The 22,924-nt window shown below is 38.1% G+C and overlaps 1 protein-coding gene across 4 annotated transcripts in view; it reads right to left on the minus strand.

Moving 5' to 3' along the window:
* LOC124158991 (cyclin-G-associated kinase) overlaps positions 1-22,924 on the minus strand; it is a 47,576-nt gene that overhangs the window by 6,959 nt on the left and 17,693 nt on the right. The window contains exons 9-22 of one of the 4 annotated variants that reach the window (XM_046534471.1): positions 21,623-21,998; positions 20,205-20,252; positions 17,605-17,953; positions 17,248-17,381; positions 15,483-15,596; positions 15,247-15,352; positions 14,841-15,016; positions 13,968-14,191; positions 12,503-13,008; positions 11,519-11,633; positions 7,251-7,421; positions 6,804-6,905; positions 6,294-6,466; positions 3,357-3,530 (exon numbers count right to left, since the gene is read on the minus strand). In XM_046534471.1, coding sequence (XP_046390427.1) covers positions 3,357-3,530; positions 6,294-6,466; positions 6,804-6,905; positions 7,251-7,421; positions 11,519-11,633; positions 12,503-13,008; positions 13,968-14,191; positions 14,841-15,016; positions 15,247-15,352; positions 15,483-15,596; positions 17,248-17,381; positions 17,605-17,953; positions 20,205-20,252; positions 21,623-21,998 — 2,768 coding nt within the window. Of the gene's footprint in view, positions 1-3,356; positions 3,531-6,293; positions 6,467-6,803; positions 6,906-7,250; positions 7,422-11,422; positions 11,634-12,502; positions 13,009-13,967; positions 14,192-14,840; positions 15,017-15,246; positions 15,353-15,482; positions 15,597-17,247; positions 17,382-17,604; positions 17,954-20,204; positions 20,253-21,622; positions 21,999-22,924 lie in introns of all 4 variants that reach the window. The other 3 variants (XM_046534454.1, XM_046534463.1, XM_046534481.1) reach the window with 3 other exon arrangements.

The following is a 22,924-nucleotide window of genomic DNA, read 5'->3' on the forward strand; positions in this document are numbered from 1 at the left end:
GCCGTTGTTAAAAAAAATCCTTTTTGAGTGTTACGCTCGCGACGTATTTGAAATAATACACCGAGTTTACCACGGCACTGCAAACGAGAGTCAGTTGTTCTTTGAGTTTTTCCAGCGGCCACCAGGGGATACTCGGCTACCCACGTGACGGAAGAGAACGCCGGTACGACTCCGACCACTGACGCGAATAGTTCACCCTTGTGAATCCGCAACGGAGAATAAATACGTCCATCCGGACAATTCACGCTCAGTATCATTGCATCGTACATCCTACATCATCGCTAAGGCGCACTACATACCTTTAGAGGCATCATTGCAAGAAATACCTCGTACTGCAAGGATTTTGTCGGGGAGTAGGATGTAAAAAAGTTCCGTTTCGTCTATGTTATATCACGCGAGGAATACTTCTTAAGATACTTATGATCGGAGTCCTTTCTTCCACGACTTCGGGTTTAGACTGCAGGCATCACCAGCAATTATGAGGGGAGATAACGCTTTGGTGCTTTGCATTAGTATAATCAACCTTCCGCACTCTTGAAATTCTCGATTCGCAGTCCATCCCTGAAATATTCCGCTTTAGGCTTAGGCGTAGCCCCTTTCTCAGAAGTTCCCGCAGATTGAAGTGGGCAAAACCACCCGAACAAAGCTCCTTATAACTCTACATAGTCTGCATTCCTTGGACTCTTTTATTTTTTTTTTTGAATTGTGAAGAGCGAATAGGAAGATAAATTAATTTCGACGCTCTCATATTACTCCTTTATTTTTATTTTCTCGCTTAGACGTGTTTGGTGTTTTTTTGGCCATGGCGTCTACCATCAAATGCTTTCTATTCATGCAACTCATGGACGTGCGGGTATGATGACGACAACTTTCTGACGCCCGAGGAACAAAAGAAGATCAAGCATTCGCGAATGCTAATGCCACAATATTTTCACCAAAATTAACTACTTATTTATCAAACGACAGTTTACCACATAAATTTGAGACTGAGCACTCCATTAACTTCATTTCTAACAGATCGCTAGCAATTACAGAGATTAAGGAGTCTTGACGTAAGTTTTTCCGGCGGTGAAACCCTCGCTATGGCGACAGCCAACACCAAAAGGGCCTCGTAAAAACGAATTTTTTAACATTCTTATTATAGGGTCAATCGACGGTGCATCGGCTATCTCTCGTAATAGCGGGGGTCTCGCTATAGCCCATACTCGCTTTAACGAGGTTCCATCTAGTTAAATGTAGCTGATACATTTAACTAGATGGAACTAGTTAAATGTAGCTGATACATTTAACTAGATGGAACTAGTTAAATGTAGCTGTATCTAGTTAAACAGTAGCTGATACATTAAGCCATCATCCCTAAGCCAGGAAATAAGAGCCTTCTCTCCACATAAATAATTGGTTAAAAAGAAAGATATTCTTAAGTTTTGAAATAACAGCGAAAGGCAACCAATAGCTTACAATGAATAAATTTACACTGTTTGCTGTAGTGGTACACGCTGGGAAATACAATGGACTTAGGTGTAGAGATTAATGCAAAAAGGAAATAACGATTAAAACCCAACTGGCAGAACTTATTCTACCACTTGCGGTCTGTCAGGGTGGCACCGAAAGTAATTGCAAGAAGAAATGCTGAAGAATTATAGAAATAAAAGAATCATCATGATTCCATCATATGCATTTCAACTTCTTGCAATCATTCCCTCAAAAATTGGATTGCAAACTGAATATGACAGAAATACTCTGCTCTCCCACTGTCAACAAAACAATTTACAATCCTAGTAACCTTCAAAAATGATTAAATAGCAAATACTTAAGTCTGCCATGCCGTAAATTATACCTTGAAGGTGGCGTTCAGGTTCCATAATTCATTCTTTTGGTCACATACTCTCCCCTATATGGTGCCCCAATGACTTTTTTCCATGAGATTTTAGGCAAAATAGAGGTGACTACAGTGAGTCCTCGTTCTACGTCACCCCGTTTAACGTCATTTCGCGATAACGTCACGTATTTTAAATTTCGCACGAGAAAAAAGGCGAAGTGGCAGGCGTTACAGGTTGTTTGTTTCGTGGGGGGTAATACGGTCAGTCTATTCAAAGTGTAAAACGGTGTGTATATTGTTAATTGCGATTACGGTTTTGGCAAATTTTAGCATCAGAGACATTGCCACGACAATGTCCAAGAAAACAATGTTCACAATAATTTTGGTTCCTGTTACTGCGACGATGTTTCAGCGATGATGATGCCCAGGCGACGCCCGTCCACCTCAATTCGCAATTAAAACCATCTCTTCGATTTCATAATCCCAGTTTGCCCGCCCTCGCTCATTTGCGCCATTTTGATTTCGCTCCTGACCGGTCCGAAAAGAAATTCTCGTAGCGAGGGTAGGGCCTATGGACCGGAGCACCGGATCCCCGGTCTGTAGCGTCTGGTAGTATTCATTGGACCGCACTATAACGAAGCCGAAAAGCAAATGCGGGAAGATACAAAAATGGAGAAGGATTTATGTCACTGCTGCTATTGTCGTCGATGAAGACAGGAACTCGTATTTATGCCATAGTTTGGCATTCCCATCGTAAAAAATGCCCCAGATATGATACGCTAAAATTTTTTCGCATAGGAATTGTGAGGTCTAGGAACTGATATTCAATTTTTACATTGTTTTTATGGGATATTATGCTTCGATTAACATCATTTCGTTTATCGACACATTTTTCAGGAACGGTAGGTGACGTTAAACGAGGACTCACTGCATACTCGAAGAAGTACATTATTGTAACATAAAACTAATTAAAGGTTGTTTTCTTCATTTGATACATTTCATAAGGAACTATTTCATTTGATTAGTGATAATTTATCTAAGACTGCCATCCATCTCAGTGCTTGGTGCATCTAGTCTAAGTGTCTTCATGCATATTCAGCTAAGAGTGGAAAGTTATTTAGGCTTACGTGAAATGTAATTTTTCACTTCTCAAATGGATACCCTAATTTCTACAAAACTTATCACAATATATTCATACATTTAAATAAATAAAAGATCGTAGCACTTTTCCACAAGATTTTTAATGCGTACAACGCGTTTCAGCTCACTGAGCCATCATCTAGTACAAGACCTTATAAAAAAGGACTTATAAAAAATCTTGTGGAAAAGTGCTACGATCTTTTATTTATTTAAATATGTCTAACCACCAATTATAATTACATATATGTCACCAATTGAAGCCTGAATCTGTTGAAAATTCACATGCATAAATGTATCACCTACAAAGTGTGAACACCACTTTTTAGAAACACAGGTAGGCCTATACTACCTACACAAGAGAACTCATACACCACCCACATGCCTTCAGAATATCTACCTTGTCAGGATGGACAGCTAAACATGCCCGTCGATACACCTTCTTCACATCAGCTGGGGTGACTAATTGAGACATTTCTATTTTCTTCATCTTTGCATCCTCCCACAGCACCATATGCATTGAGCATAGGAGTGCCCTAATGTTGTGCTGTTTTCCCTCCAACCATTCCATTATCTGCAAAAATAAGAGCACCAAAATATCAACAATTTTCCACAACAAAATAGAATAACCCCTAATAACAAAACATCAATAGAAAAAATATTAATGATTATAAAGTAGATGTCCATTATCCAATGTTCAATAAACCATTTTTCAACTATCCCCCAATCACTTTTTTGGCCCTCAAGCCCTCTGATACTCTTACTTTCTTCCCCTCGCTTACTTTATTTCCCTTTCCACCTAAAATACAAAGGTTATTTGCATAGAGTAGATGCAAAAGACATAGAAATTATGACACTTAATAAAAGACCAAAACTTCCAGTCAGATTATCATGAACAGATTTTCTATCTCATTGAACCATTTTGGCTTCCCTCTCAATGATCAAGGATAATCAAGGCTTTAGATCCCTGCTTTTTAGAACAATAGAAAAAGAGATGTTACAAAGAGATACTCAAAGAGAATCTTGCAATTATGGAGATTCATGTCATTAGCTTACAAATATATAACACATTTGAACTGCAATCTCAAAGCACGAAAGAGAATTGATTGTACAATGCATTGATTTTGAAAGACATTGTAACAACATCACCAAGCAGTTTAGAATATTCATTAGAAAAGACAATGGGGAACTTGCATGAATTTTTTTTATTTCACAGGCGGACAGAAAATTATTTTCTGAATACAACAAAGAAAACTGCATGTATATCTGAGTTTTCCTTCGCGAGATATTCAATGATAAATCTAACGAATTTTAAAGCGCGGGAAAAACTCCCTCACCCCCCAAGCCACTGCCGACGAAGCCTCGATGACGTCAAAGGTGCCTAAACATCACGCGAAGCTATTGTTGTGATTGTTTGAAATAGTTTCCAGCAGTTGTGAGAGCTTCGTTTGTTAGACGTGTTGATTATTTTATATTTAAAGATACATAAATATCCGACGATAGAGGCTTGGAAGCCCTCATATTTTGCATTATTTATAATATTAATATCTGAGTAAGGGCAAAAAATATAAAACTGGAGCAGTTAAACCAAAAATTTTATAATGCCTAAATAACATCGTTGTAGGAGTCTGAGCCACGGCCATTGGAAGGGGGATACGTTAATTGTAAGTTGATGTTATCGACGGCATATAATTCATTTAAGTATGTAATTAGAACGATTTTGATGTTTACTAATGTCCGCTTAGCTTCTATATACAATAACTTCATCCGTTTATTCGTAGGTACCGGAGAATTCGTCGTTTAGGACTGTCTTTGCTTGTATTATGGAGTGAATTCCAGTCAATGCAACTTTTGCTCGCTGATTGGAGACATCTAGGAACATTTTTGTGCCAAAATAGTGTTATTTTCAACGTGACATCTCCCGTTAAGCTACTGCTAATAATCATAGTGCCAGTGGTTGTAATGCACAAAGTTTGACAAGGTTGAAAAATATCGGCCAAGAGTTATCAGTGTTCCATCGTAATTGAATTGTAAAAAAGTGCTATTACGCTATCGATAAATGTCTAACAGTAGTGTAAAAATTGTCAGTGACGTGCTAATCTCCGTTGTTCACCATAGATATGACATTTCACGATCACGCTATTGAAATAAAAACTGTGTGTGAAGTTTGTTATTCCATTATTTCAACGAATAGTAGTGAGAAAAGTCATCTGTGTCACTTGTGTGGGCTAATTTAAGGGTTGAAATCAGTGAATAAATAGTTGTTTTCATCATAACGAGTTCTGTTATTGTAAGTTGTACGTGATGAATATAAGAATGTGACAGTGACTTCCAGTTTTTGATAAGAGTATTTGCCTATTTCCCACTATATTTTTATGGCATATGGTAGTATATTGTTTATGGATTTACCTATATTATTGAAATAGGTTGTAGCTTGTGTGTGTGTTGGAAGCGGAACCGATTCACGATCTCACGTGTGGATTGTGTGCAGACTGTTTTGCTGTGAATTCGTACCGTAGGACGGATAGGACTACCTTCTCCGCTAATTCGGCGTTGCCAAATTCAACAGCACAGCTTACTCTAATGTCAAAAGCACAGCTTACGATCGTTTTCCTCCAGTATTACAAGTTTCTTTTACATCTCAATTTGCCGCCGACGTATAGCAATAATTTGTCTTAACAAATTCCATGAGGGTTGTGGCATCAATTTTTGGTGTCCTAAAAAAAGGCTGGTGTCCTAACACCCCATGCCACATGCCTTTTTGGCGGCTTAAGGGGTATTATGCAGATGTGGATGCATTTCAGGTGTACTTTTCGAGCGAGTGGCAACGTTATCATCCATTTCTCTGATAACTAAAACATACGAAGTGAAACGCTTGTACTTCATCATCCCGATGCCGCATTATTAATATCCCAAGTAATAATCTAGGCACAATAGCAATAGGAAAACTTGCCCAAGAATAACAGAACAAAATAAAGTGACGATGAGCGGCTAAATACTCCCTCAAAACAAATTTTACACCATGCGCTCAGCGTATTTCCCTACTCCCTACGGTTGTTTAGGCACCTATGACGTCATGCCTGGCCTCGGCAACGCTCGGGTGTCTTCGCGCAGTGGTCGGCTCAGAGAAATTTTTCTCTTTTTTAAATGCAATTTTTTTATTTCTTTTGATGTTGAATGGAGACACTGAAGGTATTTTTGCGAGCTAATGTATCCATTTGACTTATTCAAAATAATTTTTAGAGCAATCTACGACCCATGCAAGTTCCTCATTTGGTTGTGACCCTCCATAGTGGAAACATAATTCTGCAGTCACTGCTAATTTTCTGCTACCTACCTTAAGTTTGTCAGGATCCATATCTTTGACCAAATCTTCCTTCCTCATTTCATTTATAGTCCTTGGACCAGAATCCTTTTTAGAGGCAAACTGATAACCTTGGCTACCTAAAAGATCACTGAAAACATCACCAGTGCCACCACTGGCTGTTTTGGCTCCAGGAAATCCTTTCCCTTAATTTAAAAGATAACATACAAAAATATAGAATAGGCAGTTCAATATCATCACAGTAAAAATCTATTCATTGAATATGCTATCCTTGAAAACTTAACTGTCTAAATCTGAAAGGTGGCAGTACACATGCATGATTAAGAACAGGAACTGAGAACTGAGACAGGGTACTGATGCCAGGAAACGAACTTGAATCAGAATGAACAGAAAAATGGAACCAACCCATCCTTAAAATCATGGAACATTGAAGTTCCACGTTTGCTGAGATGGACAAGTAAGAATAATATTGAAGAGGAAGCATCAACATTCATGCACATAATTAATACTTGAATTGCTCACCTGCATCATTCTTGTTGTTTGCAGTGTCAAAATGTGAACGGCTATAATCAGCAGCTCGTGGAGTGCCATCTGAAGGAGGTCTTGCCTGGTGAAGTGGGGTACCTAGTGGAGCAATGAAATTGCATCCCTTACTAAAATGGCTGGCAAGAATGCCATCGAAACCACTTTTTGCTCGGTGTATTGGCAAAAACACTAAAATAATATCATACAGCATATATGTATGTATTACAGCCCAGTTACAACTCTAAAATGGATGTCATATCAAATCTTAACCATCAAGTTATCGTTTAAAACTTCCTCTTTAATATCTTACAAAAATTATGTTATGATAAAGGTAAAAGTAAAGAACAAATTTATATTTTTTCATTGTTTCCAGTGGATTTTAATGCTATGTTGAATATTATCTCTTGTAAATGACATTAAAAGAGGATCCATTGTGATGCATACCAGTTGGCGTTCTAGCTGGAGTGGTCGGTTGCGGCTGCTGCCAACCACCACTTAATCTGTGCTGGGGAGAACCACCAGCAAGGCCAGGGCCTCCATGACTTGGACTCCCTGCTCTTGGTGTCGTAGGTTTAGAACCACTCCATCCACCTCCAGCTAGGCCCCCAAGGTTACCTTTAGATTTATACAATCAACAATACATATTACAAATTCACAATAGGGTAGTTTCCCTCATCAAAGAAAACGAAAGGCATTGATTGCGATTCATTACCCACAATTAGTGTATTCATAATATACAAATTATTTGGTTTTAGAAATCCCAGTTTAGATGAATGGTAATGATCAATTTTAATCTCACTTGAAAAGGCCAGATTGGTGCCCATGTGATGCCACTAAATGTGACGTCACAGGGACGTAGGTGCTATAAAAGTAGTCAGGAGTTTCCTCTGAGATTGCAAATGCATGCATGAGGCACAGAGCTCATTGAAACATCTCTCAATAATCACCTATTAAAATTGCCTATGGTCGGAAAGTTTCCTTCGCTTGATAGGGTATTAATAATCCTTATTTAAGCCACGTGCTACCTGCTAGCAGGTTACTCTGCTACCTGCTAGCAGCCTGCATTGTAGCGGCGCTCACAGCCCCGCACCAAGGTGGCCTCACATGGTGGCAGCCGAAAGCAGAGTGACGTCACACGGGCTTTTCCCGGCATTCATACTTAGCCATCGTGTTTTTGTGCACTTGAAAATTTTTACTTTTCAATTAATCGCGAGATATAGATATCATTATTTAAATATCTATCTTTTGATTAAGGCAATTTTTAAAAAATAGGAAAAATTAGGAAACCACCATATTATTAACAAAATTATTTGCACAAGAAAAAAACAGTCTCCCATTCTAATTATGAGGATGGACATAATGAAATAGACACAAAAAAATTAAGACCTCGAATGCAGCAATATTCCATGATTTCCATGCAAATTAGATAAAAAATGGACGGTGGCATACAGTCAACCATCTAAAAGTAATGCATAAATCATATGGTATATCTGTTGTTACCATGCAGATTGTTAGTCTGCAGTTAGTCGCCATGTTATCACTAGGGATGGTCGGATCGGTTACCTCAGATCCAAATATCCGCAGATATTGCCCCTCATCGGATATGTACATCGGATCCAAAGTCGCAGAAGACATCGGATCTGGATCCGAAATTTTAAATAATAGCTTCAGTAAATGCAATGCCTCATAACCCTTTCTAGACGGTGGAGTTTTTGACTTAGCATGACTGCTGTGCTGAGCCGCAAGAGACTCGCTCCTGGTACGGAGCATTTTTCGAGACAATCGTTAAGAAGGGTCTCACAGATAATCACAAGCTTTCAGCTCCAACCTTTTTCAACCCCTCTCAGTGGGGACTCCACATTATCTCGAACTCCGAGAGTAGTTGTGCTCCCTCCTTTCTGGGTTTACGACCCTACCTGCGGCATTGGTTTGTGGTCAACTTATGGATTGCTTATATGTATTTGGCACATGGATAACTGATGCTTGCACGTAAATTGCTGACTTTGAATTGAATTCCTCATTTCTTTCTGACCTTTTTCAAATTTTAAACATAGTTCTAATGTCATTATTAACACATTTAATCCAGTTCATACAGAACTCGAGATATAATATTTATCATAGAATTTTGCTTAAAAATTTTAATCGCTGCTCAAAAGACAAAGAATAGTGTAAAGCCTAAACCCTGCAGAACCCCGAAACAAAGACGTCTTACACCCCCAATCGTCGTCATAAAAGGGGGAGAGCTAGGAAACATATATATTCATCATTCGTTCATTTGCGTAAGAAAACCTCCGACGAAAATATGCGGCTTTCATCTCCCAGGTCAAGAAACGTCCACACATATTTCAGTCTTTAGTAGGGAAAAGGATAAGGGTGGATAGAGTTCTCTCTTCAAATGCACTGTTCCATGCGATTCTTGTCCTACTCATGAAGCATTTTGTTTGAAAGCTCTCGCAGAGGTTACGTAGGAGAATTTCAGCCGTGGAAAATAAAAAAGGCAAAATACGACTGGCACATAGTGTGACTCTTCCCAAGAGATTGAACAATCATCAGGGGAATCTCAGCATCGTAGGATAATAACCACTTCAAAAGTAACTACGTCTCAGATTTCAGAAAACCATCCTCGGCCGTTAATCAGCCCATGCTTCTGTTGTTTTTTTCCGAAATCACACAGACCATAAATCATTGTCTTCTAAGAAAAATATCAAATTACACGAGAACAATTGAAGCGTGTTTCATCCCTACCCCGTCACACAAACTGACATTTTTTAGCCTACCTGCTGCAATTCTCCATTTCTAGATGACAAATGCTAGGTGAGCGACTTTCTGGGCCCGAAGATGTCTCGATAGCTTCGAAAATTAGATGACATGCACGAGATTTAAAAAAGAATTAGACCAAACCGATGCATTCCTGACGATATTTCTGTTTATTTTTCAGCTCTAATTGATTGCCACTAAGTTTCTATTTACAATTAGACTATATCAATATGCAACATTGTTCAAACAGCACAATTTTCAAAGAAATAAGTGCAGCATTAGCCCCTCAAACAAGTAGAGACGGATTGGAAACGCCAACTGCATATATCACGTAGCTCGCATGGCTTTGCTTTGAAGGCAACGACGTCACTGAAGCAAGATGTGACTTGTTCATCCTGGACTCCCTCTTTTGTAGCCTCGTGGATTGAAATACGGAGGGAGCAAGCTCCCTACCCTCTCCTTTACCCGCTTCTGCTGCCCACCCCTTCCTCACACTGACCGGTCGAGCACCTCGTCGCAAATGACGTTAATGCTGTTTTGAATGCTGTTAACTGTGTAGCTGATTTCGCAGTTGCAATTTCATTTAATGATACACTGATAAAAATGTCTTTCATTGCATAGAAACATTTCTATTGAGATAAGGAGAACCAATGTACGCCATGTGCATGCACTGTGGCGTGAAATTATTGCGAGGAAGTGCTAAATGCTCCTCACCATATTGAAGCATTTTCAGGTGAAATACAAGTCGGTATGCGATGAGGAAGTGACAAAATTTGGGGGAAACGTGCGTGAGGAATATTTGAATTCAGTTGATGGCAGTGGGGTAGCCAGCAATTTCGTTAGGGGAGGGGCCCAAAACCACGGGGAAAAATTTTAAAACAATAGGGTACAAAGTAGAGGGTTTCAAACTAATTTTAACACCCTTCATAATAAAAAAAAATTTCATTTTTCAAAGAAATCTATAGTAAATTCATGTTTTTTCAATATTTGGTTTCCTTTTATGAAGGAAAGTAATTGTTTGTTTATATTTTGGGGGGTCCGGACCCCCCGGACTTCCCCCTCTCGCTACGCCACTGGTCAGTGGCGTAGATTTTTCCTTCGAAGATTATCCGAAGATTTTTCCTATTTTCATTTCCAAACCCAAGCAGTTAACAGTTTAAACAGTTTAGGTCCTGAGCATGTAAAGATGTTTTTGAAAAACAACTTGAAAGCCTATAATTATGATTTTTTATTTATAAAAACATTAAAATGTGTATGAAAATCTAACAAGCATTCCTTTGATTGCATGTGCCCTTAATAAACTTGAACAATTACTTCGTTTAATAGCAGGAATTTGAAAATGCTTTTGGATCCAAAAATATCCGATCCGAAAGATCCGACTCCGAAAATCAAGGATCCAATCCGCATCCGGATCCGAAAGAAATCCTGGATCCGTCCATCCCTAGTTATCACTATTCATTAAAATTCATTTTTATGAAACCAATATGCTACCTTTGAGTACAGCAAGAACGTCTTTACATAACACCACAAGCAATTTTATGCTAAAATAGCATATTTACTGGGTGAATATCTACTCTTTTCCTGAATTTTCGAACAATTTATCTATTTATACAACTCCAATTAAGTTAAATTTATGTAAAATATGCATGTAACTACAAAACTATTGCATTTAGACATAGAAACATAACTTTCCACTGCTATTTTCCCTTGCAGGATTTCAAAAGAAGTAACAATATCCATTCACTGGCTAGCGGCACATGAACAAAATTTCGGCTCTAAGAGGGTTGGATTTCAAAATGTTGCATTGGCGTTTAATTGTTTCTAACAAAAATAATGAAAAATAAAAACATGCAACAAACCCAAATCAGCAAAAGGATCTCTTGCACGACTTTCTAAATTTGGTGTGCTGGCATTCCTTGGAATAGATCCACTAGGACTGGGTGATGGAAATGCACCTCCTAATCCTCCCAGCAATAAGTTCGGGCCAGACTTTTGATCTCCTTTTGTTCTAGACGCCTCTTCAAATCCTGTGAAGCTGCCTTGACTAGCAGAAGTACTGATTCCTCCAGGCTAGATAGAAAATAATCAGGATTCATAAAGAGGCATGTCCAAATGTATGAATGGTCAGAGAATTAAGCTATTCACATAGAAAATAAGTATGTATACACTACTGGTAGTGGCATATAAAGCAATACAGAGTGAAGAGTTCAAATTCTAAGACACACAACATGGAGTGAAGAAAGGGAAGGGAGAGACATGACAAGGACCATCCTCAATTGCAACTTGCATATTTTAAATTGCATTAAATAATGCCAAAAGACAGAATACATGGCATAACAACGAGAGATTATTTGTGATTGCCAGTGATTGGATAGATTGTCAGCACTCCATTGCACTGCAAGTACAAGAAATGATTTTCAAGCACCAGTGGCACCTAGTTTTATACATGCCAATTGTCCTTAGTTATGTTAGCTTGGGTGTACTTCTTTTTTTTCTCAACTGAATGGAAACTGCAATTTCAGAAAGTATAATTGCATTCAAAAGCCCTCACACCATCATTTGGGCACAGGTAAAATTGAGGTTCAAAAGTAAAAACTAGTACGATTAATTTTGGCTAAAATTTATGCCAAACCAAAACTACCAAGCAATAATGAATTCATTTAAATTTAAGGTCATTCATTTCCTCATTTACTGGCAGCAAACATATGAAAATAAATCCACCAATTTCATTCAAAATTTGAAAAAACAGTAATAATTTACTACAGCCAGATTTTCAATAATGCTGCAGTTAGGAAGTAAAAATTAATTTTAGGGAAAATTAAAACCATTTTAAAGTATCTACTCATAAAAAGTTACTCTACTCTACATAGAAATGAGTCAAGGTGACCATAGAGATGCAGGATGACACTACATCCAGAAGGCTCCAAAGTCTTACAAACCTGCAAGGTTGGTATAGACTGAGATCCAGCAGTGCCAAATGGGTCAAAGAGATCAGACTGAGGTTTTGCAGTGGTTTGACTCTCAGCTTGCCCCCCACTGCTTCCACCGCCAAACAAATCAAATCCATCAAATGCACCACCACCTTTACCAGCCCCACCAGGAGCCTGAGATGGTCCACTCGCAGAGCTTGTAAACCCTCCAAGAAGGTCGACATTACTCCCATTTGAGGCACCTTGAGAACCTCCATCTAGGTTCAAGAAATTGATCCCTGAAGTTAAATCACCTCCACCACTACCAGCAAGGTTAAGGAGGTCAGCTTCCTGAGTATCTTTTGATTCTTCAATAACTTGGGGCTCGGCAAGGGATGTTTTATCTTCTGGTTCATCTTTGGTGCAAGGCTGAGGGGCAGGCTGGGGGGGAGGTGGATGAGGGGGGCCAATATTTGGAGCTGGTGGTTTGGGTGGTTTCTGGTGAGGAGATGGCTGCTGATTTCGAGGCCGGTGAACTGTGAAAAGATAAAATTGCAAGAGGAAGAAATTTGAGCCTTTCCTTCATAGAGAATAAATTGGGTGGTTAACGTGCTGATAGAATGAAAATTTTACGTACAATTTTTGCAATGGGGTAGTTTCCTCACATCAGAATCACAATTCATTAAAAGAATTCAAAAGAAGAATTGGAAAGATTAGTTGTAATGAAAAATAAGTCTTCTTCATCAACCATTTCCTCATTCAATGCCTCCTTTGATAGCATGATTCTCTTCTGTTGTCCTTACTACTGTATCCATTTTATTCTAACATGTTGAATTGTTCTACCTGTTCAAGTCTTTCCCCACCCACCTTTATCTTAAGTCTCACATTCCTTGCTCATGATGCTATACAAAGCCGCATAACCTTGGTATTAATTATGCATATTTTTTTTAACTTTTGACAGTCAAGAAAAAGATGTCTTTAAAAAATCATGGTTATATTCAATCTAAGAGATTATTACTTCTCACTTCCCCGGCAAGATTTGAGTATTGGTATTCCAAACATTAACCATACAAAGAAACAACTAGCTAACAATTAAAATATTATTATCGTTGAACCTCAAGTTCAGACTTAATGCTTGTATTTTTTTCATATGGTTGAGATATTATTTGTAGCTTCATCATTCATAAAACATGAAATACCATTTTCACAAATTTATTTCACCATTGAAAAAGAAACCAGAACAAACATCATTACACAACAAACTCTCAAAAGGACTTTTGATTGATTCATTTTTTAAAAAGTTTCCCATTTCTAATCCTTCTCAACTCAAAACACATCACAAATTATTGTATTTTTTTTTGGATACTCTCACTTTTTATGAATTTTTTATACACTCATCATGAATAAGAGGTCTCTTGAATTCCAAGGTACAAAGAAAAAATTATCAAGGTAAATAAATTTAAGTCACTCTTACTGTCACAGCTATGATAATTACCAAATGTGTCAAAGTTTTCTTCCATTTCTATTTTTGTAGAGAAGAGAACATCAGGAACATAATTTCTCGCATGATGAGGATGGGTTTGCCAGGGTGCAGGAGGAGGTGGTCTTGATGGTTTACCAGAGATACTTGAACCAACTTCACCAACTGACAATGTAATAGTCAAGGAAAACCCCTCCCCATAGTGATCAGTACTTTCTTGCATTCCATCCATTTCTGACCTAAGATGGAGAAAATGACATTCATGAGAAAACACAATTAAAAAAAGGTGAACAATTTGAAAGAGATAGAAAAGTTTTTTTCTTAGATTTGTTGGATTAGATATAAAGACGCCGATACTTGGCTCGATTGCTTCGCGACTCAAGTTGCAAAACAGCTGAGCTTTTACCACTTAGAGACTTATATGTAAACAGGTAGAAGCGCCTGAGTTGACTGAGATGCAAAGGGTTTGAAATCAGTTTTCTATTGGTTAAGAGCAACAGGGCTTGCAGATGGAAATTATAGTCTTGAAGAGCTAAACTTTTTTTAAGATTTGCATTTGTAATTTTGACTAATTCTTTGTTTTGGCGGCATACAGGCTGTATATAATGAGGGGAGCATGATGGACTGGCTAGTAGCTAAAGTGTAAGGCAACTCATATCAGGGTCCCAGCTCCAAATCCGACAGAAGCTTTGCATTGCCATCAAACCCAGATTGAATGTTAATTTTTTACAAACAAAATCCTAGGCATAGCAACAATTTAAACATTACTATAAGTATATAAAATTATATAATAATGAAGTTAGAAAAATAAACTATACAATAGCTAAGATAGGACACCATATATGTTACAATACAGACACATAAAACTTCAACAGAGTTTCAACATACCTAGAAAACTGAAGAGATGTTTTATCAGGAGAAACAAACCCAGTGTGAAACTGAACCCTAGCAATATGAATGCCAGTAGGGCGACCCTGAGACATCACACCTCCTAAGGTATTCCTTGCATGAAAAACACACACTGTTACATCTCCACAAACATCAACTTCAATGGGTAAGGTAACCTTAAAAAAAAGGAGAAAAGAGATATCAATAGTTTTAAATATGAATGTGATTTAAGTAACTATGTTTTAAGCACTTTATTTAAACTAGATACATAAGTGTTTGAATTATTGAGAATGACCTAAGAGTTAATTTTTAAGATTCACACTTCATCAAAGATTTCAGACAAAAAATATCAGCAGCTAGAAATAGAGATTTTTAGGAAAAATAATTCTCCATCCTCATGTCTTACCTTCCCCTTTGTAATGTTAAATAGTTGCATTTTTTCATACTCCTGTAAAGATGAAAGTAATCTTTCTTCACCTTGATATATTTCTAAGTAAGGCCTGCATCCATCTCTGTGAGAAAAATAAAAAGAAGTTCTATCATTCGCGAAGTAATTCATTAAAGCTGGTCAAGAATCACTGTACAAGAAGGTTAATTTAAAATAATATTCAATGCATACCTAATTCCCTGAAATGAACTTACCTCACTTTTGTAAACAATGGAACTGGTTGAAGAGTAATGTACGCCAAATGCACTGGCCTATTATGAGGCAATATTGGGGGATTCTGTATTATATTCCAAAAATAGAACAAATACCTGTAAATCAATAAGAATTTCATAAGAAATACAAGGCATCACAAATGCAAACCTAATATATATCACATTAAAGACATAATAAAAAAATTCATGCCCTAAAAAGTTGCTGCTGCTGGGCCCCGGTGCCCTCCCTACTTAACCAACAGACTAGACGAACCCCGCTAGCGCACGCGTGTCGCGTTATATACCCGCCGCCCACCAAGATGGACGACGAAGCAGATAACGGTCAGCGCACGGCCCGCGAGGGCTCGTCAGCCAGGTTGGCGGCGGAAGGCACCCAGACCCAGGTCACGGTGTGTGACTGTTCATATTTTATTAGAATATTCATGTACAATTCAATTAACATCTCATGAGTTCTGAAAACAATACCTTGCCCTTTCTTGAGGGAGTATAGCGCAACTTGTGAGTCGACATTCATAATTAAGGCAACATTATACAATTTGAAAGCATCCAACAAGTCCATGGTGCGTTTAAGCCCTTCTAAGGCTGCGTAGATTTCAGCCGCATTGATCGAGAACCCTTCTGGAATCGGAAAACTCTTATGATAATTCCCAAACTGGTATCACTACCGCCCCTTGGGTGGGAGTGGCATCTGTATACACTGTCAGTTCTTCTGTTGCCCTAACATAGGGTACTTTCCTATTGAACAATTCGGACACTTGCAATATTAACCACCATTTGATGTTCCTCTGGTATACATGTGAAATGAGGAAGGTGGGTAACCTTAAAACATAAGCAACCCATGCTAAATAGCCCGCCACTTTGGGTACATCACTTTTTCTTAGCTTGGGGATGAGTGGGATCACTGTATGCCCTCTTTTTCTTGAACTTGGTGTTAATTGCACTGTACCTTCTTCTGTGTCAATTGTGACACCTAGATATTTAAGCACTTTGACATTTCTCAAGATAGATTTGGTCATCTTGATTTCAATACCAAGCACTGAATTTAAATAATCACATACATTGTACATACAAAACTCATCACAACTATAGAACAACCAATCGTCCAGATAACAAATCATTTTTAATTTAGGAAACTTTTGTTCCACTAACACTTTTACGACCTCCGCCCACCGCTGCAGAATAGCCGGGCTAAGGCTGTGGCCCATCGGTAGGCGAGTAAACGCGTACTGTCACTACTAAAACTTTTTAACTGACATCACTTCCAAAGTGATTCTTTATATATACAATACCCACCACATGAATAGAAAAGCAACCTCATCTAAATGCTAGAACACAAAACAAAAAATTACATAACAATGGAAGCAATATATTGATACCTCCACTGCACAAACGCTCAACAATTATCCAAGCTTCAGAGGTGAGCGTTTATACTCCGGCTGCTACCGGCTGAGTGCATTCGTATTGTTGGTCTACTAGATGAGCGGATTTGACTCGTTGGCCTATTGTTGAGCGTTTTTGCAGTGGAGGTATCGATTTGCCAGGGTGTGATTAAGTAGGATGAAAGATAATGTGTAGCTGTAATAGATATTGGAAATTTAATTTTCACATCAGGTATTGAAAACAAAGGGGCTAAAACAAGGACTCATCCAGGAAAATTATTCAATTCTTGCCTCTTCATTCCAATTATGATCTAAGCAATTTAAACATGTGTATTTTGCGGGCTTACTCTATGGAAGGAGTCACAAACCTCATTTCTGAAGGCTGAAGACCAGGAGGCGTGCGCTTAACAGCAAACATTTGAGCTGCATCTTCAGGTCTAGGAAACATGTTCACAAACATGAGGAAGGCACATACTAAGGTAGCTGAAGATGCCTTCCCATCCTGAAAATTAAATCGCCAAATAACAATAACACACTTAATTATCGGAAATTCAATGGGAAGGTATTATTATTCAACAATTTTTAAGACTGTAGAAAATTATCCCTTGCGATAATCATCACATTTAGTTTTTGATGCAAATATGGCAACAAGTTAAAAGAAATATCAGTGTTCGCAGGAGTAAAGCAATAATAAATTAATGATGCCCATCAATTAATAAACTTACCATACACTGAGCTATACAAATGTTCTTGGGATCAGCCTCCAAAAAATCATACATGACTTCACATAGAGTATAGAGAGCTGACAGTGGAGGAGCTTTGTGAGGTCTCCACCCAGGACAGTCCATTACATTGCCACCACTCATGTGTGCAGCATCACCGATCATGGCACCAGACCTCCGCCCTGACAAGTTATACACTGTGTAATGGCCTTTATGGCGACCTTCAAGAAGGGCCCTCACATCTTCAGCATGATTTCGATAGGCAGATTCAACTAACCCTTCTGCAGGTTGTGACATCACAGCTAACCTTGATGTAACATAGCTGAAGTCTAGATCAGAGCGTGCAATGGACCTATGATAAAGAATACGAACTGAATTAATAAGTCACAATTATATTCCAGATATGGTTAATTTTTACATAACATTAAATGGCTCAGGAGTCTACCTTTTTATTTGCATAACTAATAATAATTATGTATGTATTTCTCTTCACATTATTTGTGCCAAAGCAAAATATCATAGATATCTGCTCAAACATTGCAGCTGGAATGCATGTCTATCAAATTTCCCCTGATAGAGGCATATATCTAAGATTATTTGGAGACCAATCATCATTATGAACTCATTAGCTTATTTAACAGGTATTGGGACTGATCAACAGAGAAAAAAATCCTATCAACCTGTTCAGAGAAGGGAGGCTTAACATGGGCCAAGAATTATGGCTTAACCAAATCTGGCTGCCATTAGCCACAAAACTGAACAAAAAGGTATAAACAAGTGAAAGACAAATCAAAATCTTTATTATCTGTACAAAAACCCAGTGAGTGATTCACACATGGATACTAATTCCAGATCCTTCCAGAAATGGTGGAAAGCTGAAATTTGGCACGGTGGTAGGGTACCGGAAATGATACGGAGGAAAAATCTGAAAACCCCCAACCCCCTTCCCAAAAAAAAAAAGAACATCGGTGGAAGATTTGGTTTTTTTTTTGTACATTCCAGCACATAAACACTACTAGCTAAAAAAAAAAAAAACTATTGCCCTTACATCAAGTGGGATAAATTATTTGAACGCACGATAGATGTGAAATCCATACGGCGTGTCACAAATTTCTCTATACCCTATCTCAGTTCTGCCAAATCCCACCAAAGATAAGATTTCGAGACAACATTTTCCAGAGATTACAACAGCCAAAATAAAGGTTTCGTAAGTTAAATGACCCGCAACACACTGACATTGGGATTTTTTTTCCTACCACTAATGAAGGAGGTGTCCCCTTGAAAATTGGTTGAGATACAGCGTATCAAAATCCCTATATGTACTGTAAAATTTTGAAAACCGGAAATTCCTGTCAATTTTTCTGGGAAAATACTCCGAATTCTAAAACGATCTTCTTCTGGAACAGCTGCGGAGCTGAAAATTTTTGCGAACATAGGGGACTGAAAACTATGGGGTGAAAATTTCCAAAACACCCTGACTTTACTTGCCATTCCACACCAAAAAAATTCAAAATAGCATAAATTATAGATTTTCTATGCACGCCCAGGGTCAACGGCCTCTGACATCCAGACCACTCCCAGGATGTTCACTGTTGTAAATTTTTCAGATGGGGAAGAATCCTCTTGCAGATTGAATAAAACATTCAATAGGATTCATAAAAAAATCATGAAATTATATGAATTACCCATTTTTTGGTCCCAATGACAATATTATCAACAGTTTACTGCATCAGATAAAAACCACAAAACAGGAGGGAGAATTATCTTCAGATCTTAAGCTACATAAACAAAATAATCTATACACTCAAGACCCTCAAAATGAGATACACATATTGACTTAGATGATCAGACAGGTCAGAAAATTCACTTCTTAAAAACTGTGGTGTATGAAAATATTTTGCTGAGAATTCCTTCAAGGTTCATGCACTTGAGAGATCTTGTTAAAATTTTTGAATAACTTCTGTTAATGAAGTGAATCCGGTTTCTCTATTGACTTTAAAATTAGCTAATTAAATGAAAATTAAGATACTAAATCAGATTTGCAGAATAAAACATAAGAATTAAAGCCCATGTACTTATAAATGACTAAATGATCTTAATTAAGTATTTAACCCTTCTGGACATAAGATGTGTTTAGAGGGAAGACACAACATTCCCATCAACAAGAAGATTTTGCACTTAGAGAATTTATATTAAGAGAGCACTTATATCATGCACCGGTTTAATTGTTACACGTGAAAAGATGAATTTGAGAAAAAGAATTTGGGAAAACACGAAGAAATGGCCCTTGATTACAGTGCATTCTGCAGTACGGGCAGAAGGTGAGTTTCAATAAATTCAGCTACCCTGGTGACCAAAGAGAAGGGCAGAGAAAAGAGTAAGAAACTCATTCTAAGGAGCTCATATTCTGCATAAATTGTACTATTTCGAAAAAAAAAGCTGTGAGCACAGAACACATAGCTGCATGCTGTTAAGATTAATAGAAATTAAATAATAAACGAAAAAATCTGAGTTAGCTAGTCCAAATCAGGCAACATTCGGATGAGCCCAAACCCAAAATTAGAGATGCATTAAGTTGTTGCCAAACAGCATATTTGACCTACGTTTGTTGCTGAGATGGCCCCAAATCTCCGTCTGAACGGGCTATTGACCTTTTCAAAAGGAAAAAAACCAAAATATAAGAAATCAACATAAAAAAATAAAAATTTGAGGAGCAAAAATTAGAACTCAGTAAAAAAAAACAAGCAGAGAGTAAAAAAAAAAAAGCTTCAAGAAATGCATTTCAAGAAAATTGCTCAGATTCTCAAATGAGAATTGAAGTAAAACCAATCAACTAAATAAAAAAAATAATTTTTAACTGCTCTAAAACTTTCTCCTATATGCACAGGAGTAACCAGCAGCAAGTTCCATAAGCATTTGGCAGGGGCCATTTTTTTTTAAGTGTTCCTCTGTTCCAATAAAAATTGTTCAAGCCAGACACAAATGATATTTTCACAGGATATTTTTATAAAAAAAATTAATGCACTAAAGTTTAGCAAGTAGCCCTCTTTTTTTTTAATAATTGCCAAGGAAATAATGTACTTGTCATGTGACAGTAACAAGGGGGTCACATACAGCCGTATTGATTCATGGCAAGGGATTTTTTGAAATGGTTGATTAATTTTAAAAGCATGTAGAGTTCATCTACTTATTTTACCAGCCTACATTTGCCAGATAATTTTATAAGTCAATTTCGGAATGGTCACCATTTGGCTTGCACACATCACAGGGATTGCTTGGATTTAGAGGTACACATTCACCACACTAACCCCAGACCATGACTGTGAACCTTCCTATACCCACATGATACAACTGAATCTATAAAAAAATACACACTTGTCTTAGTAAAGCTTTGCCTTCAAAACTCCATAGAACACTCCTCAACTGCTGTAGACATCCCAGCATCCAAACTAGGAAATAAGTTCTCAAAATAAATATGTAGGTTTACAGCAGTCTGGTAAAAATCACAATGGCGGAAATAACCTTCCTCAGCACAATAGAAAATGTGTCTGAACACCATGAGATTTCAAGTATTCAAATTACTTATCGCTGTTTTGTGATAGTAATTTGCAATTAGAAAAAGGCAATTTGGAAAGCTATCACTAACTGAATATAAAGAATTCAATTAAAGCTTGGTGAAATAAGTTATACAAGAACTTTAAATAAAAGGATTAATAAGTGTCAAATTGAACAAAAAGTAGGGCTAATTACTTTACTTTCTGCTAAAAGGCTTAACTAGTTGAGGAGGGGGTTCCAGTACAGTTAGGCAGTCAGAGCATTTCGCACTTACAGCATCTCCATCTTGGGAGAAAGAAACTCGAGACTAGAATCATTATTTCATCGGCATTCATTACAATACACTTTTACCGCAAACACTGAGATTTGTAGCTTTAACAATCATTTGCCTTGAAAAAATCAATAACTCCAAAATTACTACAATGAAAGATAATGGAAAATACAAACATTTGATAAAAATACTCACTGCTGCACTGTATGCATTACTTTACTGGAGGTATCTCTGAGATTCTTGAGAAAGCTACCGGCACCACCTCGCAGAGATGAGAAGAGGCTCCCACTGGCCGTGTTTGCAACCACTCCTGCATGAGCTGGGTGACCAGGAGGCATTTGGTGCTGAGGAGATGGTTGGTGCATGGCCATGGATGGATGAGCATTGGGATGTGGAGGGGGACCACGTACCGGGAGCTGGGGACTGGGTGGGCCAGGGCGAGGAGGTGGCGGATGAGGTGGAGTGGGCCTTGGAGGGCGTTGTGGCGACCGGCGATCTGCAAAATTGGCTGATTCAGCAGAATTGGCTCCAAAACCAAGCTGTGTTGATGGTGCTGCAGCTGGTGTGTGAACTGCAAACAAACAGGTGTCATTTTTAAGAGTGAATTGTAGACAAAAAATGCAGCTATGCACATGAACTAATTGAAAGCCCTCCATAACTCTTTTCATAAATGTAGAATATGAAGCTAAACACTCTCAATCCAGAGATCACAAATCTGGTCATACTCATTATCTGGCAACATTGCCTATTTTTGATGAAGACTACACCATGATTTCCCACCAAGTCCATTGAAGCACAGTTGTTAAGGGTAGAGAGTCAACTGCATCCAAGTATATGCACAGAATTCTAACTTCCTTTGAACGTGCTTTAATTCAATTAAACTGATCCATTGGCTTTACATTGCTGAAACTGATCCTATGGGAAACTCATATAGCCTTACTCAATATATACAATGGGAAAGGATAACATTTTATTAAAGCCAGGATTTTATGGAATAATTATGGAATTACAAACAAGGTATTGCTTGTATGATGCACCAGCATCTCAACTACCACTCCAATGATTCTGAATAAGGTTGGTATGGTATTTGGAGGAGGCGAGCGACAGTTGAGGACATTTGCACCATGAGGGAAGGGTATGGAAGTAAGTGTGGAGAGAAAACCCGGGGTCGGCATTAGCCTGCTCTTAACGAAAGGCACCAAGGGAACCACGGCTTATCGTCCCATCCGACGGATGGAGTGTTGTGCTTAAAATGTCCTCCACACAACATTCTCAAGCAAGGATCGGGAAGTCTCTGAAAATTCTCAGCCACCAACGGGATTTGAACCCGAGCCCACCGGGTGGGAAGTCAACACTATAGCCACCATATCAACCCGATCCCCTTCTGAATAAGTTTTTCTGATATACCAATTCAGGCATGATATTGTGGAAGTCCAACATACTGAAATGAAAGATAGTTGGTCTTTTGTGAAAAAGTGCAACTACCTTTTATTATTC

Source organism: Ischnura elegans, chromosome 1 (assembly GCF_921293095.1).
Source record: "Ischnura elegans chromosome 1, ioIscEleg1.1, whole genome shotgun sequence".
NCBI classification, from domain to species: Eukaryota; Metazoa; Arthropoda; class Insecta; order Odonata; family Coenagrionidae; genus Ischnura; species Ischnura elegans.